The sequence below is a fragment of the Pteropus alecto genome, unplaced genomic scaffold (assembly GCF_000325575.1).
Source record: "Pteropus alecto unplaced genomic scaffold, ASM32557v1 scaffold462, whole genome shotgun sequence".
Lineage (NCBI taxonomy): Eukaryota > Metazoa > Chordata > Mammalia > Chiroptera > Pteropodidae > Pteropus > Pteropus alecto.
Window position 1 is genome coordinate 286,532 of NW_006431936.1, and position 18,034 is coordinate 304,565.

At 34.6% G+C, this 18,034-nt stretch overlaps 2 protein-coding genes and 2 pseudogenes across 2 annotated transcripts in view; 2 read left to right on the forward strand and 2 right to left on the reverse strand.

The window, feature by feature from the left end:
* Nucleotides 1-4,454: 4,454 nt before the first annotated feature.
* LOC112475624 lies at nt 4,455-4,573 on the forward strand (annotated as a pseudogene).
* Nucleotides 4,574-4,890: 317 nt separating this feature from the next.
* Nucleotides 4,891-5,009, forward strand: LOC112475625 (annotated as a pseudogene).
* Nucleotides 5,010-8,655: 3,646 nt separating this feature from the next.
* Nucleotides 8,656-9,579, reverse strand: LOC102884297 (olfactory receptor 4N2). The gene has a single exon (XM_006906924.1). It carries the CDS (start codon nt 9,577-9,579, stop codon nt 8,656-8,658), a length of 924 nt encoding a protein of 307 aa, XP_006906986.1.
* Nucleotides 9,580-17,537: 7,958 nt separating this feature from the next.
* Nucleotides 17,538-18,034, reverse strand: part of LOC102884559 (olfactory receptor 4N2) — a 2,806-nt gene continuing 2,309 nt past the window's right edge. Inside the window, exon 2 of the mRNA XM_015585575.1 lies at nt 17,538-17,765. Within this exon, the coding sequence (XP_015441061.1) occupies nt 17,538-17,765 (228 nt within the window). The remainder of the gene's footprint in view (nt 17,766-18,034) is intronic.

Genomic DNA, 18,034 nt, shown 5'->3' on the forward strand with positions numbered 1-18,034 from the left:
TGTGTTATTTTTTTGTCTTGTTTCAGACCTCATTGAGTTTTTTCAGAAATACCTTCCTGATTCTCTGTCATTTAAGCTGCCTGTTTCTATGTCTGAAAGCTTATTTTCTGGAGATTTTTCTCTTTCTTTCTGAGCTGACTTGTCGCTTTGGTTATTCATGGTGTTTAATGGACTATTTCTTCGCCTGGGCATTAATAGAAGTGTATTCTGCTGTTTTTCTAGAAAGAAGATTTATCATATAAAGATCTCTCTTTAGCCTGTTGCAAAGAAGGCACTTTTCTTTTGGTTTCCAGTAGGTGGCGTCTAAGCCTCTTGGATCCCTGCTTTATATAAAGTCTTAATAACGCTTTTTAAATTTTTTTGTAGATATTTATCACACTCTCTACCATCAGTTTTAGTCTCTGTCTGTGTCAGCAACAGTCTTGGCAGTGTCTGCTCAGAATCTCTCGGGGCTCCGCGGTAATTGGTCTCGGTGAGTATGGGGGAGAGGGCCTTCTGAGTTGGGGGTTGGGAGCTGCTGCTCACCCTTGGTTTTGCAACCGCAGCTGGCAAATATCAACTGTTGTTCTTCTGTGGTCCTGTCCTGCTTCTCTGCTTTTTGCCCTGATGACTGGGCCCTGCAGCCAACCGGCCACAGGGAGCTCACAGCTATCCCAGGCAGGAATGTTCAGAGAACTCCCTGCAGGAACTTGCTGTTCCTTCTCCCCTCCCCCTTCTCCTGCAGGGCGCTGGCACCTGTGAGAGACAGCTTCTTTATTACTCCCAGTCCACCGCCCAACACCCAGGGTTCCGATCTGTGGTAGCTCTTACGCGCAGATCCCACGCTCAGATGTGCTGGTGTGCAGTTTGGGTATCTTTTGTTGAATTTTAGATGGTCAGCTTATTATTGTTTCAAGGGGAGAGATCTGGGGACGTCTCTCACTCTGCCACGTTGAATCTAATCTTTTCAGGCTTCTAATTTTGCAGCCTGTGAGAATCCTCTTCTTAAGGTCTGCAAGTGGCTTCGAAGGCTGAGTAGTATGAGTCGTCCTCCACCCCCAAGACCAGACATGTCAGTGCTGACTCCATGCTGTTAGACCTCTGCCTATATGACATCTTTTCCCTTCTAAAATCCCAGGGAAAGCAATGAGGAATCAACGGTGGCAGAAAAGTCTAGAAAGAGGAATCAAAATGTACCAAGAAAATGCAAAGTTTATCCTCTAAAATAGAAAGAAATTAAAGGGGAAGTATCATGGTGGCATAAAAGTAAAATATTTACAAATCAGAGGCGAATTTAGGAATGTAAAAGACTATTTAGAAAGAGATAAGAAAAAACCTGTAGGAAATCTCTACCCTTCTACTCCTTTCTCCAATCACCTCACCACTTCCTTCATCAGACAAAAACCAAAAACTCATAGATACAGACAACAATTTAGGGGTTACCAGAAAAAAAGAGTGGTGCAGGGGCGGTAGATAGGGTAAAGGGAGTCAAATATATGGTAACAGAGAGATTTGACTATGAATGATGAACATGCAATACAATATACAGATGTTATATTATTGAATTGCACACTTGATATCTATACAATTTTATTAACCAATGTCACAAAAATATTTAATAAAATAAAATAAAATAAATGATATAATAAAAATATAAACCAAAAACTATATATAAATTTACAATATTATATTATAATCTTAATTGGCAAAATGGACTTTTCAGATAAAATTAAGGTTGTTAATCAACTAATCTTAGAATAGGGAGATCATTCATAATTATTCTGGTGGGCTCAATGTGAGCCCTTAAAAATGAAAGAGGGATTTTGTAGATATCAACAAAGTAATTCTAAAGTTTATATAAGAAAGCAAAAATCCTACAATTGCCAACACTGTGCTGAAAAAGAACAAAGTGGCAATACTCACACTAATCATTTTAAGACATACTATAAACCTACTTTAATCAAGACAGCATGAAAAATACATATGTAAATCAAAGGAACACAATAAAGGCCTGAACATAGACCTACACAAAGTATAGTCAATGATCTTTGACAAAGGAGCAAAGGCAATTCAGTGAAGAAAGGATAGTCTTTACAACAGATGAATCATAGATCTAAATGAAAAATTATAAAACTTCTAAAAAATATATAGGAGAAAATATAAGGGACTTTAAGTTTAGCAATGAGTTCTTATATGCAAAACCAAAAACGATCTATGAAAAAAAATTGATAATCATAATTTTACTAAATTGAAAAACTACAGTTCTGTGAAAACAGTTAATAAAAAGGCAAGCCACAGACTAGGAGAAAATATCTGCAAAAAATGTCAATCCAAGATATACAGAAAAACTTAAAACTCAACAGTAAGAAAACAAACGCAATTTAAAATGGACAAAAAGATCTGAAAGACACTTCTCCTAAGAACATAAACAAATGGCAAATAGACATATTAAATGATGATTGACATCATTTGTCATCAGGGAATTGCAAATTAAAGCAACAATGAGATACTGGAAGAGATGAGATACTAAATGAGATACAACAATGAGATACTAAAGACCAAAAAAAACCTGACAATAGTAGATGCTGTTGAAGATGTAGAGCAATAGGAACACATGTTTTTGCTTGTGGAAACACTCACTTTGAAAGTTTGTTTGGCAGTTTTTACAAAGATAAACATAATCTTACCTTTTGGCCAGGCAATCACATTTCTAGGTATTTGAAAACTGATTTAAAAACTTTTGTCCAAAGAAAAACCTGCTCGTGAATGTCTTTAATAGTCTCGTTGATTATAGCCCCAATTGGAAGCAACCACAATGTCCTTCAGTGAGTGAATGAATAAACAAACTGGTGCATCCATACAACGGAATGTTATTCATTAATAAAAGGAAATGAGATATCAAGCCATAAAAATAAAAGAATGAATTTCAGATGCATATTGCTAAGTGAAAGAAGCCAGTCTGAAAAGGCTACATACTAAATGATTTCAAATATACGACACTTTGGAAAGGGCAAACCTGTAGAAAGAATTTTTTAAAAATTTATAGTTGTCTAAGGTGCAGGGTGAAGATGGGAAGGTTGAATAAGTGTAACAAAATATATGTTTTAGGGTGTGAAATTTTTCTGTATAATACTGCAATGATTAATACATGACATTATGGATTTATCAAAACACATGGAACTTTACAACATAAGAATGAAACTTTATAATACAAATTTTAAAAAATCACTTAGAAGGGTGAAGGATCCCAGGATGAAATGTAGACTGTAATAATAATAAAAAGAAAAGTAACAAATATGTAAGAAATTACTTCGCTGAAGGAGATAGGAGTATATCCTAGTTGATAGAGTTGTTTCCCATGAGGTATGGGTTAACAATTTTGATACTGAAATATACATTTCTACTGACATTGAACAATTAAATAAATGTATAGTGGATGGTGGCGGGCAAGTTTCTCACTGTTGGAGAAGGAGTCTACAGATAAAGAAGAGAAGTTAGAATGATCCATGGGTAATGGATTAAAGTTGGAAACAGCAGTATGAATTCATGTTTAGCTCAATATAAATATATAGATTATTAAAGATAGAAAGACTTTTACATATTTGTACGTGTGAAGGTTAGTATATGCACATATATTCCCTCACTCTGTTACCTGAGAGGGCTTACAGTAATGACACCCCAGTAGCAAGAAACACACTTGGACCATGGTTTCTAATACCATCCTACAAGAAAAAGAACCAGGGCTTCTTAGATTCTAGAACACCAGAAACTCAAGTTCTCCTTAACACAGCCAGTTCCTCCCAGTTTCCTCTTCCTACATTGTGCCCCAGAAATCCTCTCAGAGAAATTAGTTGGGAAACCATAGAGCTCACCTTGTTTGTGTTTTTGGTTGTTGTTTGCTTGTTTGTTTGTTTTGTATCATGTGTTACCTGAAGTTCAATGTCTTGAAATCTGTAGATTTTGTCCGTTATTTGTTGTTTCAGGCAGGAGGCAAAATTCAATTCCTGTCATTCCAACTTATCAGAAGCAGAAATCCTGGTTTTATTTTAAGAACTAATAAAAGTTTTAGACATAAATAACAATTCATTTACTTTATATATTAATAGGTGATACAAACCAAATCAAAATGAACAGACTTATTTTTAAAAGTAAACAATTTACATAAAAATTGAATATATGAAAAAATTATTTAATCAATAGACATTGTTTGCAATAGTCAGAATTAAAGCTATATTAAATATAATACTTTTGTCTTTTCCAAATAGCAAATCCTTAAAAGAAATAAAATGCTACTCTTGGAAATAGGACAAAAAATTTTATATGTTGTTGGAAAACTAAGTTAACAGAATTTTACAACATATCAATGTTTATACATTGTAATCTAGTAATTGTACTCCTAAAAATTTATTCCCAGAAAATAATCAAATAACCATAAAACTTAGTTTACAATGGCAAAAACCTACATATACAAAGCAGTCTATAGCCATGCCACCCTGAACAAGCCGGATCTCATCTGATCTCGGAAGCTAAGAAGGATCGGGCCTGGTTAGTACTTGGATGGGAGACCACCTAGGAAGACCAGGAGCTGTAGGCATAAAAAATAAAAAAAAATAAGGGATTGTAAGATGACAAGGTCCTTGCAATCTGTGAGGTCAACCAAGGGTTGCTTCACCAAAAAAAATTTAAAAAAACAAAAAAAACAAAAAAACTCAACAATAAGAAAATCAAGTACCCAATTAAAAAATGGGCAAAAGACACCTCATTTAAGAATATATACGGCTGTAAGACCCAAAACCATAAAAATTCTAGAAGAAAACATAGATAGTAAACTCTCTGATAGTTATTCCCAGAAAATAATCAAATAACCATAAAACTTAGTTTACAATGGCAAAAACCTACATATACAAAGCAGTCTATAGCCATGCCACCCTGAACAAGCCGGATCTCATCTGATCTCGGAAGCTAAGAAGGATCGGGCCTGGTTAGTACTTGGATGGGAGACCACCTAGGAAGACCAGGAGCTGTAGGCATAAAAAATAAAAAAAAATAAGGGATTGTAAGATGACAAGGTCCTTGCAATCTGTGAGGTCAACCAAGGGTTGCTTCACCATAAAATAAATAAACAAACAAACAAAGCAAGCAGTTATTTAAATAAATAATAATTTAAATGTTAATTGAATATTTCACAGTTGTTTAAGAGTATTGCGGTTTATATTTACTTATTTAAAATATGCCCATAATATTAAGAGAAAAGAACAAGTTATAAACTACATGTATATAGTGTGACCCAATTTTTATAAAAATAATAATGTGTTTATACATGTAAAAGTGAAAAAATTTTAATATTAGATATTTATGAATGGTGGAATTGTATGTAATTTTCACATTATTCCTTAATTCATTTATCTAATAAACATTTATGAGCACCTGCTTTGTGGCAGGCAGCAGACAAAAAACAGACAAATTTCTGATTTCATGAATATTACATATTCATATTATATAACAGTGAAAAAAGACAGGCAATAAAAGAAGTATGTGAAACATAGATCATGTTAATAGATGATAAATACTATGAACAACAGTAATGTAGGGAAGGGAGACATAGAATATTGTGGAAGTGGGTTGCAAATTTTATATAGGGTAGTCAGGAAAGGTCTCACGTGAAAGGTGACATTTGATGAAAGGACTAAAAGAAATTATGGAGTCATGCCAATATCTTGGGAAAGCACATTCCAGACAGAGGAAACAGCAAGTCAAAGGTCCTTAGAAAGGCATGGGCAATTTAGCATATTCTAGGATCAGGAGGCCAGTAGGAGTGGGATGGGATGTAGTAGGAAAAGTGGTAAGGAAGAGGAAAGGGGTAGTAGTTGGGACATGTAGATAGGATTGTACGGACCTTTATAGATAACAAAGAAAGACTTTAGCCCTTATTTTAAGTAAGTTGGAAATCATTGAGGGTTTTGAGAAGAGGAGGGAAATGATGTGACTATATTTTAACCAGATTGTTCTGGATGCTCAGCTAAGAAAAAACTAAAATGGGACAAGAACAGATATGAGACAGTAAAGAGGTTATAGCCACAACATAGGCAAGAGATGATGGTGATTTGTGCCTAGGTGGTAGAATTTGAGGGAGAGAATATCTAATCTGGCAATTTCATAATGGCAAATCTAATCCATATTCCGTTAACAGATTGGACATGCAATATGAGAGAAAATATTTCTTAAATGAATTCAAGATTTTGGACCAGAGACTAGAAAGATGAAATTACAATTTATCGAAATTGGTTGTGAGGTGCAGAGAAAGGGATAGTGAAGATCAGGAGTCAGTCTGGAATATTATGTGTAAAGTGATGTTAAGACATGCAATAAGAGCTGTAGCCTTGGCAACCACTGCCAGATATGGAATAGGAGTTTAGAGTTCATGAGAAAGATATGTATAGAGATTATCAACACATAGTTGGAATTTAAAGCCAAGAGATCTGGGTAGCTAAGGGGAAACTTAAAGAAAAATGAGGATATAGCTTGTTTGGTGGAGGAGATAGATGACATGCATTTTTCGAAATCTATAGAACTATACACAAAATGTGAACCCTACTACAAACTATTAACTTTATTTTAACATAATGCATCAATACTGGTTCATCAGTTGTAACAAATGTACCACACTAATGTAAGACATTAATAGGGGAAAGTATGTACGTATAGTGTGGGGCAGATTATATAGGAACTCTGTATTTTCTGCTTAACTTTTCCAAAAGCTAAAACTGCTCTTAAAAGGTCTATTATTTTTTTTAAGTATAAAAAAATTTTGCAGAGCTTTACTGTAGAGGAAAAGAGAGAAATGAGACAATATGTGGAATAAGAAAGGTGACAAAGAGGTTTTATATAAGATGAAAGAGTTGTGATTTTATGCTAACGGAAAAAATCTGCTAGGGAGAAAAAAGTTCATGGTGCAGAGGAGAAGGAGAATTACTAGAGTAATCACCCTTATTAGGAAAGAGGGGATGGATTCTGATGTACAGATAGAGGAATTGGCTTTTGTAGGAGCAGTATCAGGTCACCCAATCTCAAGAGAGTTGAAAGGAAACATGGTTCCAGATACAGGTGTAAGGGTAGATATAGTGGTAGAAGCTTGAAGAATTCTCTTCTGTCCCCTTTTGTCAGTGAAATGGGAAGAAAGCAATAAGCTGAGAGTGAGGATAGTTAGGAAAGGAGATATTTGAGAAACGAGAACACTTTTTCTATCATCAGAATATTTTTACCATGTACATGATTTATAAAAACTTTAATTTTGATTATTTTAGAAAATAAAATATAAAAAAATGAATCCCTTGCATTTTGGGTAACAGATTTGTATTAGATGCTGCCCTTTCAATGTATTCATGAGACTTGAATCTGACTAAGTTAATTAGAGAGGCAGTAGCAGCAGAGGTTCTGTTTTGCTAGGGGAGATCTGATAGGTACACAGTGGCTCTGGATCTCCATCTTGATCCTAGTTCTATGGCTAACTTGGTGATATTTTCAGACAACAGATGGCAAAGGTTGTAACCAAAACAAGTCTCTTCACAGCCTAAGTCTCCTATATTGTTCTGGAAGTAATCTCTGGATGCCCAGCCTATAGTATGTTCTTCTGGACTTTTCAACTATTTTGTAAGCACATAACGGTATATATTAAATCACATTGTATTTAAAATAACTCTTGCAAGATACCTGACTGGTCCATCAAAGAACTATCATTATTATACTCTGTGTGAAATCAATCAGGGATGAGATCAACGAACAGCTACAAGTCATCAAAATCTGCAAAGAATAATTATGAAGTTCTGGAGAAAAGAATGTGAAATGCTTCCATGACCTTTTCACATGAAAATGGCCAGTTTTTTTTTTTTTTTGCCTCCCTCTGTCTAATTATGGGGAAATTTTTTAGTTTAATTTGTTCTAAAATATACTTACAAGCATAATAATTCCCTCTTAATGATATTTTTCAGCTTTTTTATATTTGCACACAATCTTAAGTCATTTATGAAATTGTAGTAGAAAAATCACTGTTGCTTAAAAACCTTAGAATGGCTACTTATTGTAATTTAAAAAAATCAAACCCTATATTCGCTTCATAGACCCATATATGTGTTGTACACTACCAGTTTTTCTACATTTAACTTTAATAATTTTCACTTTCACTTATTATATCCCAATTTGAACCTAGTAGTGTTCTTCAAATACATGTAGTTCATTACTACTGTCCAGATTTTTGCACTGTTTCTTCTGCCTAGAATGCTTTTACTGCAAATGTTTGCATGGTTGGCTCTCTCAGTTTATATAAATATCAGCCAAAATATCTATCAGTTCCTCAAGAAGTCCCTTCTTGAAGACTGTAAAGTAAACTGATTACCCTTGCCACAGACTATCTATCATTTTGCTTTTCTTTTGAGTTTCTTCAGGACAATTTCTCTTTCTGAAACAACAATACTTATTTTCCATCTTAATGGCTATCTATTCCCACCAGATGTACCCTTCAGGAGAGCAGTGACTTTACCAATCTTATTAATAACTCTTTCTCCCATTGCCTAGAATAGTCCTGAGAAGTGGAAGATGTAGTGTTTGGAAAATGAATAAGTTAATTTCAGATGAAATCCTCCAGTTTTGACTTTCATATTCATCCTCTCCCATCTTCTATCAGGCTAAGAGCTGATTAAACAACCTCCTCATGGAAGCTTTCACTTCCTGGTTGCGAAGGGTATAAATCATAGGATTCAACAAAGGAAAGATCACTGTGTGAAAGAGAGAAACCACTTTATCAGCTGGGAATGCTCTGAAGGGTCGCGTGTAGATAAAGATGCTAGGCCCAAACATGAGAAATATAACAATGATATGGGTGGTGCATGTGGACATGGCCTTGTTCTTTCCCTCAGAGGAGGACCCACGTACACGGCAGAGGATAACTGCATAGGACGACAAAAGCCCCAGGAAGCACAGGAGGGTCATCAGACCACTGTTGAAGACCATCAGAAGCTCCACCACAAAGGTGTCTGTACAAGCCAGCTTGATGACCTGTGGCACATCACAGAAGAAGTTATCCAGTTGGTTTGGGCCACAGAAGGGCAAGCGGAGGATGAGGGCCACCTGGATAATGGAGTGGACAAAGCCCCCAAGCCACAAAGCTAACAGCAAGGCATAGCAGGCCCTAGGGTTCATGACAGTTGAATAGTGTAAAGGACGGCAGATGGCAATGTAGCGGTCAAAGGCCATCGCAACCAGCAGTAACTCTTCCCCGCCTCCAAGGAAGTGCAAGAAAAAGAGCTGAGCAATGCAGTTCCTGTAGGAGATTACCTTCTTCTCAGAGAAGAAGTCCACCAGCATTCTGGGAGCCACAATAAAGGAGTAGGATGCATCCAGGAAGGCCAGGTTGCCCAGAAAGAAGTAGAGAGGGGCTGTGAGGCCAGGGTCCAATCTGATGGTCAGGATGATGAGGAAATTTCCAGGGAGGTTGATGAGGTAGAAAATTAAAACTAACACGAAGACCAGGAGCTGAATATTTCGAGATTGGGTCAGACCAAGGAGGGTGAATTCCTTCACCACTGTGCTATTTTCTATCTCCATCTCCTCTGCCTGCAGTACATCAAGAAGAATTTATTGTTATTACTATTTTTTCTACGTAGACCCTAGTGTTTCTCCAGCTAAAAATATTTGACATATCCATCACTTCAACTAAAACAACATGTCTTAACTGTCTCTAATATCCTGGGTAAACTCTGAAACTTTTCTTCTTCCAAATTTAAAGCAAGCCAATAAACAAACAAAAATACTGTTCAAAGCCAGGCTCTTAATCCCATCCAACCACGTACTTCTATAGAACTGCTCTCTTTATGACATTAGCAACCTAAACTTTGGGATTCCTTGAGTCACATGAGAAGCTTCTGATTGATATACAACATAAATTCAATTATCAAGATCTATGTATTTTTATGGTTGCACTCTACTTGCAGCCTAGCTAGTTTCTTGGGATTACACCCCATTTCTCCTCACCCACCAACCCCACAATTTTTGCTAAGTATTTTCTTTTTTTTCAGTTCCTGCGAATTCCCAGTTCTTGTCAGCTAACTCTCTGCTTTGTTCTCTGTATTCTCTTATTAAATCTCTTATTGCCTTTCCTCCGATCTGGTGTCATTGTATTATCTGACTCCAAATTGGTCACCAGGATCTCAGTAATAACTCTACTTTTCATCTAATCTATAGGTAGTAGTATCTAGCTGTATCTCTGGTTAAGTACCACTGTGTTGCCACCCCGTAACTTGTTGATGGAGCTTAATTGACACTATCTGAATCTCAATTACTTATTATGTACTCCCAATCTTCTTCTTTCTCTGATTCTAGTATGACATCCAAGGAAGAGCCTTTAAATGAACAATATACCATAATACAAAATTTGCCAGTATAAAATTTTTGAAACTTAATTATTTCAACTCATAAAATCATTGCAAGAATAAGTGAAAGTAACAATAAAGAACCTACAGTCTAATCCATTTTTTCAAAGACAAGAAAACTAAAACTACTGTGGTTATGTTACTTAAGTTTAGAATGAGTTTTCTTTTTTTCATTCTGATTGGCAAGTAGTAGAAGAATGCAGGTGTATACTATTAGTTTAAGCACATAAAGAAATTATTTACACAGTTTTAATAATGGATGATTTTTTGGTGTGCTTGAAAAACTAAAAATAATATTGCTAGTCTAAAATCACTCCTTTACAGAACTTAGAATTAGAAGTTGAACTCTGTCTGTAAAGGAAAAAGAACACTAGTTATTGTGGGGAAAATTCAGATTTAAGGCTCAGTCTGTTTAGTGCTGTGAGCTAATTCTAGAAGGGATGCATGATGAGCCATGGAGGGGTAGAAAGAAAATAGTATTTTATAAGTATTTGTTACATATATATAATTATTCACACACATATATCACTGCATTTTAAGTTTATTCTTTTCAAATTTCTATTTTTAATATTTATAATACATGTTAGTTTAATGGTATATATGCACTTTGTAAATAAATGTGCATATATTTAAGGTACATGCTCAAAAAATGTTATGGGTATAAATGTTTTTAGAGTTCAAAAATTGATAATCTACAGAAAAATATAATGTAATGAATAACAATGCTCCTCATACTATTTAATTAAATAGTACCATTATTTTAACTAAGTTCTGTGGAAAATGGGGTGCAAAGAGAAGGGAAATCTTTAACAGGAAATGATAGTGAGTCAGTACTTAGAAAAGAAAGATGGGAAGAGAGAGTGTAGGAGAAAGAAAAAAAAGGAAAAAATAGAAATGCCAAAAAAACAAACAAACCAGTAAGCCTATATAGGACATAGTTAGGGTACATCTTTCAGGAAACATTAAAAATATCTAGTTAAGTATCCCTAGCACCTAATAGAGCGATTAATATATATGTTTCCATGTACTATTACTAGCAGCCACAAGAGAAATTTATAAAAGTCATACTTCAACATATCAGCAATATGTATACAAACACACACACACACACACACAGGCAAAGTGGGACCTATACAAAATTTTAATAGAAACAAATATTTTGTAGGCTCTCCAATTAGCTTCTCTGTTCACTTAACTTTTCTCCACGAGGCAGCCATTTGTCTCAACATTCATTCCATCATCATTGGCCTCTAAAATACACTCAGGAATTTAAGTAAAGAGCCCTCTTCTAGTTATTAGGTTTTGTGCATTCCAAAAGCACATTCGGAATGGGTTATTTTATTCCATGATGTGTTGGTATTAAATGATATCTCTACAACATCAGAGGATTCTGAAGGGCTTTGTAATTGAGGGTTATAGGCTCTTCCACTTTGCTTATTCCCTACTTTTTCACTCTTACCTAATTGATGGGATTCCATACTACCTGACATATTTGATCTGCTGTCTCTCCGTGTCCCATTCAAATCTAAACCACAATGAGATATCATTTCTCACCTGTCAGAATGGCTATTATTAATAAATCAACAAACAAGTGTTGACAAGGACGTGGAGAAAAGGAAAGCCACATACGCTGTTGGTGGGATTGTAAATTGGTGCAGCCACTATGGAGAACAGTATGGAGGTTCCTCAAAAAACTAAAAATGGAATTCCCATATGACCCAGCAATTCCACTTCTGAGTATTTATCCAAAGAAATCTAAAAGACTATTTAAAAAGATATCTACATCCATATATTCATTGCAGCAATATTTATAAAAGTAAAGATATGGAAACAACCTAAGTGTCCATTGATAGACAAATGGTTGAAGATGTGATACATATACACAATAGTATTTACTCAGCCATACAAAACAATGAAATCTTGCATTTTGCAACAACATGGATGGACCTAGAGGGTATTATGCTAGGTGAAATAAGTCAGACAGAAACCATATAATTTCATTTATATATGGAATCTAAAAAAACAAAATACATGAACAAAACAGAAACAGACTCATAGATACACAGAACATTTTGATGGTTGCCAAATGGGAGAGAGGTTAGAGAACTGGGTGAAACAGGGGAAAAGATTAAGAAGTAGTTATATTCGATATGTTAAAAATATATGTGTAGGAAAAAGGTAAAAGAGTGGTGAAAATATGCCCACCACATATGAAATAGGTAGTTACAAAATAGTCATGGGAATGTACAGTACAGCATAGCGAATATAGTCAATAACATTGTAATAACTACATATGCTGTCAGATGGGTACTAGACCTATCAGGTGACCACTTCGTAAAATATGTAAATGTTGTACACCTGAAACTAATATAATATTGTTTATTAACTGTAATTGAAAAATAAAGTTAATAAATAAATTAATAAATAAATAATTACATAAATAAATATAAATAAGAGTTAGTTCTATTGAATGGACACAATTGCCACTAGATCCTTTGTTAATGTCTTTAGGGTAAACTCTGGGTAATGATAGCTGCATAAATCTGAGCAATTAATTGAAGAAGTTGTGGAGTTACCTTAAAGCCTTGATATAAAATTTCCAATGCAGTAAGTACTTTGTATGTCAAGCTTTTCCCAGTTTCACAACTTTCTCTTCAACTGTCAAATCCCTGTGTTGATGAATAATAGTACCACAGGCAACAGAAGAAACTCAAACATTTTGAACATGGAAATTAAGAGATCTGGGTTAATCTGCAAAATTATAAAATCTGTTAAGTCTTTCCCTGGAGCCTCTAGCCTACCCTTTCTGCACCTTCCTCCCTTTCATCTGTACTTTACAAGGAAAATAAAAACACAGTAGTCATTTGTATGCTTCTTGGTGTTAACACCACACACGTCAACTCTCCGAAAGCTATCGATAATTTACTTAATTATAGTAGCAGAATGAAAGTTTTTGTCCACCACTGGGAGGAAGAGTAGAGAATGCTACACTACTAAATTAGACCTTAGCCTCTAGCTATTCTTACGGAAACTCTGACTTCTGTTCCATTGCATTCCAAGGTAGCAGATGAAACAGTAGAAAAGTTGCAGTATTTTTTCTATAGTCTTCTCTTTCTTGTTTCTTGTAAATATGAATATCTCCCTCACCCCCAGAAATTTGAATCTCCAGAGATTTTATGTAACTCTCACAAAGCAGCCATCCTCCCATCTAATGAAATGTTAACAGACCATTCTGGTCATTGTTCATAAATATTTGTTCTCACGTAGGGGATCTTAGATTTTGAAATCTCCTCTAACTCTCTGTGATGCAATGGAGAAAGTGCTTTGGAGATTTGAGACTACCACAACCCTACTGAATATTTCCAAAGGGAATTATTTGAAAGTCAACTGAATTAGGCAAGGGAAAATATCAGAACTTTGTAAGGAATAACTTTTTAAATGTGTCACGTAGTGCCACACCAGGTTAATTCTGAATTCTAATACCGAAATCCTTTCAGTGAATGATAATAGAACCCTATTTGGAAGCATATTTATTGGGTCAAAAGTAAATAGAAGGTTAAGAAAAAGTCGACTTATATCTTATAATAAAATTCAAAAGGAGAAAATTATGTAGCTAAATGAGAGAAAAAAATATATATACATATCAAGAAAGCAAGCAGGGCCAGGATGAGGGTGAGGCAAGTGAGGTACTTGTCTCAGCTACAAAATTTACCAGACTACTAAAAACCTTAATAATCAAGATAAATAATATTTTAATGCAAATGTTCTCTCAGTTTTTATGAATATTAAAATGCTTGTTACATCTTTTTTTTTCTGAAGTTTATTTTCATTGGATATAGATTCCAGTTAGATTGTTTTTTTCTTTAAGAACTTAAAAATGCAGTTTAACTAACATGGTTTCCACTATTTCTGATTTTAAAAAATCAACCATCATTCTTATTGTCATTCCTCTGAGCTGTCTTTTTTCTTCTGGTCGCTTGTAAGATTTTTTTAAAATTATTTTTATTCGGTTAGCACCTATGGTCTTACTTGTATTTATATTGCTTGGAGTTTTCTGAATTTCCTGGATATCTTGGTTAATGTTTTTATGAAATTTGGGAAATTCTTGGCAGTTTTATCTTTATTTTCTTGGCCTCATTTTCTTTATCCTCTTCTTCTGGAATCTCAATTACATGTATATTTAGCTATTTGATATTGCCCCAAAGTATATTAACACTATTCATGTTTTTTAATCTTTTCTCTCTTTCACTTTGAGTTATTTTTAATAACCTATCGTCACAATCATTATTTTTTCTACAGTGCTCAAAATGCTGTTCAGCTTATATAACAAACTTCTTTTGATGTCAAATATTATTCCTTTTAGTTCTAGCATATGCATTTATATTTAAGGTTTGCACTTCTCTCCTGAAATCTTTGTCTCCTTATCCATTTATCATATTAAATATATTTATAATCACTTTCTAAAGTCCTCATCTGATAATTCCATCATATGGTTCATCTGACAGTCTTTGTCTATCAATATTTTTCCATTAATTATTAAATTCTCTTCTCTGTTCTATTTTCTTGGCATCACTTTTAATCTTTAAAAATTATATTCTAATACTCTATGAAAAATTTAGTGGAGGATGAATAATTATATTTAATTTTATTTTGCTTAGTTTTTCAGAGAGTTAAATCCTCTTCCTCTGTCCAGTAATTAAAATGAGAACCTAACCATTCAAATTTCTTTAAAGGTCTACTTGGGCTTAGAATCATCTTTAATTATATTGAATTAGCTCAGATTAGCTTTACCTCCAACATCTGTCAACTGGAAGCAAGGAACTGCTGTGTTTGATCTTGTCAGTATTTTCAACTGGGAGGGATTTGAGCCACAATTTAGATAGTTTTGTTTCCCTCAGGGTTTGACTTTGTAGACATCAACATCCAAGCACCACAGTAATGTCTGAGAATGTGTAAATTCCTTCTGATTTTCATTTCTTACCTCACTGCTCCTTTTTCTGACCAAATTACTTATGTAAATGTCAATGAGGAGTGGGGATGAAATTTATAAAAGTGACCTTCATTTTTGTGTTTGGAGCTTTTTTTAGACTCTAATCTGTCTACATATATCATTAAAAGCTCAGTTCATTTTTTCTCATACCTACAAAATATCTCAATCTATGGCAGGTCCCTCCTCCAACTGCCTATACCCAGACTAGATATTTACCCACAGATAGGGAAGCTGCTTTAGATCTCTGCTCATCTGTTCAGGCCTTGTCTCTCTCTGAATCTCAATATGATAAGCCTTCCTTACTTTATTTACTCTTTTATAGCCTCACAGAAAAGTATAATTTTTATTTTGTACTTTCCTTATTGTTGATAACAAATGAGCAACATTCTTCTACAAACTAAACAGAATAAGTAGTTTTTATTCTCATGGCTAGTTTTTGAGAATAAAATTATTTTTATGTTTATAAGCCTTTCCATTTTTTCCTTTGCTAGTTGACTATTAGTTTCAATTGCTGATATTTCCTCCTGAGTATGTATCTATTTCATATTCATTTATTAAAATTCCTTATGTTAAGTGAATTAACTTTTTGTCATTTATATTAATTTCCTAAGTTAACAGCTGTTTTATTTTAATTTTTATGCATGGATCCTCTCTTGTACAATCCTGTGGAAGGAAAGAAAATTTCAATCCAATTCCCATGCAAACTCTGTAATTGTGCAGAAAATAATCTGCAATTCTCTATGTGGTGGGCATATTTTCACCACTCTTTTACCCTTTTCCTACACATATATTTTTAACACGTCAAATATAACTATTTCCCCATTCATTTTCTATTTTTGTGTAAAACTTCACTGATTTTTCTCACCTCCAAAACTGTAATTCTATATTTTATCACTACTTTTTCCATCATTTTGTTTTCCAAAGAAACTATGAACATATAAACGCATTCTTCTAGGATCTTTGCATCTAGGGTTCATATCAAATATGCTCATTTAAAACTTAAATTTAGAAAAAAATTTATCAATAAAAGAAGCAATAACATAAAAGGCATATCATTGTCCTGATCCCAGATCATGGCTAATTAATATATTCCTTTGGTCAGGAGCTGGCAAAGTGGCTTCTTGTTTTCCCAGTTTCCTGATTGGTGCAGGGACAGATCACTGGGCAAGTTAATTTTATTGACAATTGTGTGTTTTTTGACAATTATGTCTGGATGCCCAGCATAGAGAATTGTTTTCTACCCCTTAAAGATTTGTAGGTACCTATTTCCATCATTAAACCCCATTATATTAAAAATAACTAGGGTGATTTATGTAATCTCCAACAGAATTTGTAGGACCGATTAATTATCGCAATCATAATCAGAGTGAAATCAATTGAGGACAAATTTTAACATCCAGAGGGGATTTGTAAAAACCTGTTAGTAATAATCATGAAGCTGTGAAAAAAAGTAAATGAAATAATTTCACGACATTTTTTCACAAAATGAATTATTTCCTTTTCTTATCCCTCTATCAAATATTGGGGGAGATATCTATATATCTATATATCTATATCTATATATAGAGAGAGCGAGGGAGAGACAGATATAGATATCTATATATCTATATCTATATATAGAGAGAGCGAGGGAGAGACAGAGACAGAAAAGAGAGAGACAGAGAGAGACAAAGAGAGACAGAGATAGAGAGAAAGAGACTTTTCAAAAATGTCTGCAGCATATCATTTGGATCTTCATAATGTTTTGCAGCTTATTGATCTCTGCTCAGAATCTTGATAATTATGCTCTAAACCATAGAAGAAAAGTTGTGAATGAATGACTCTCTTGCCTAAAATGTTAAAATGAACTCTTACTGCAATTAGAATAGAATAAAACTCCTTATCTCAGCCTAAAATACTTTAGTGATTTTACCCTTAAGGTCAGATGAAATTTAACACCTAAATCTTTTATACTTACTCATTAAACATCAATCACTCTGGTGTTTCTTTTACATTCTTTAAACATACCAAGTTTATTCTCTCATTATGCATAACTCTCCCTCATTGTTAGCAATAACACCTGAAAAATGAGAGGCACTCAATAAAATAAATGAATGAATGATTTGTACCCAAATTCTCCCTTCTTGACTTATTGTAAAATTTATTCAGCAGACTACATGCCGACTCAATAACCTCCTCATGGAAGATTTTACTTCTTGGTTGCGAAGGGTATAAATCACAGGATTCAACAAAGGAAAGATCACTGTGTGGAAAAAGGAAACCACCTTGTCAGCTGGGAAGGCCCTGAAGGGTCGTGTGTATATGAAGATGGCAGGACCAAACATGAGAAGTATAATGATGACATGAGTGGTGCATGTGGACATGGCCTTGTTCTTCCCTTCAGAAGCAGACCCGCGTACGTGGCAGAGGATGACCGCATAGGACGACAAAAGCCCCAGGAAGCACAGGAGGGTCATCAGACCACTGTTGAAGACCATCAGAAGCTCCACCACAAAGGTGTCTGTACAAGCCAGCTTGATGACCTGTGGCACATCACAGAAGAAGTTATCCAGTTGGTTTGGGCCACAGAAGGGCAAGCGGAGGATGAGGGCCACCTGGATAATGGAGGGGACAAAGCCCCCAAGCCACAAAACTAACAGCA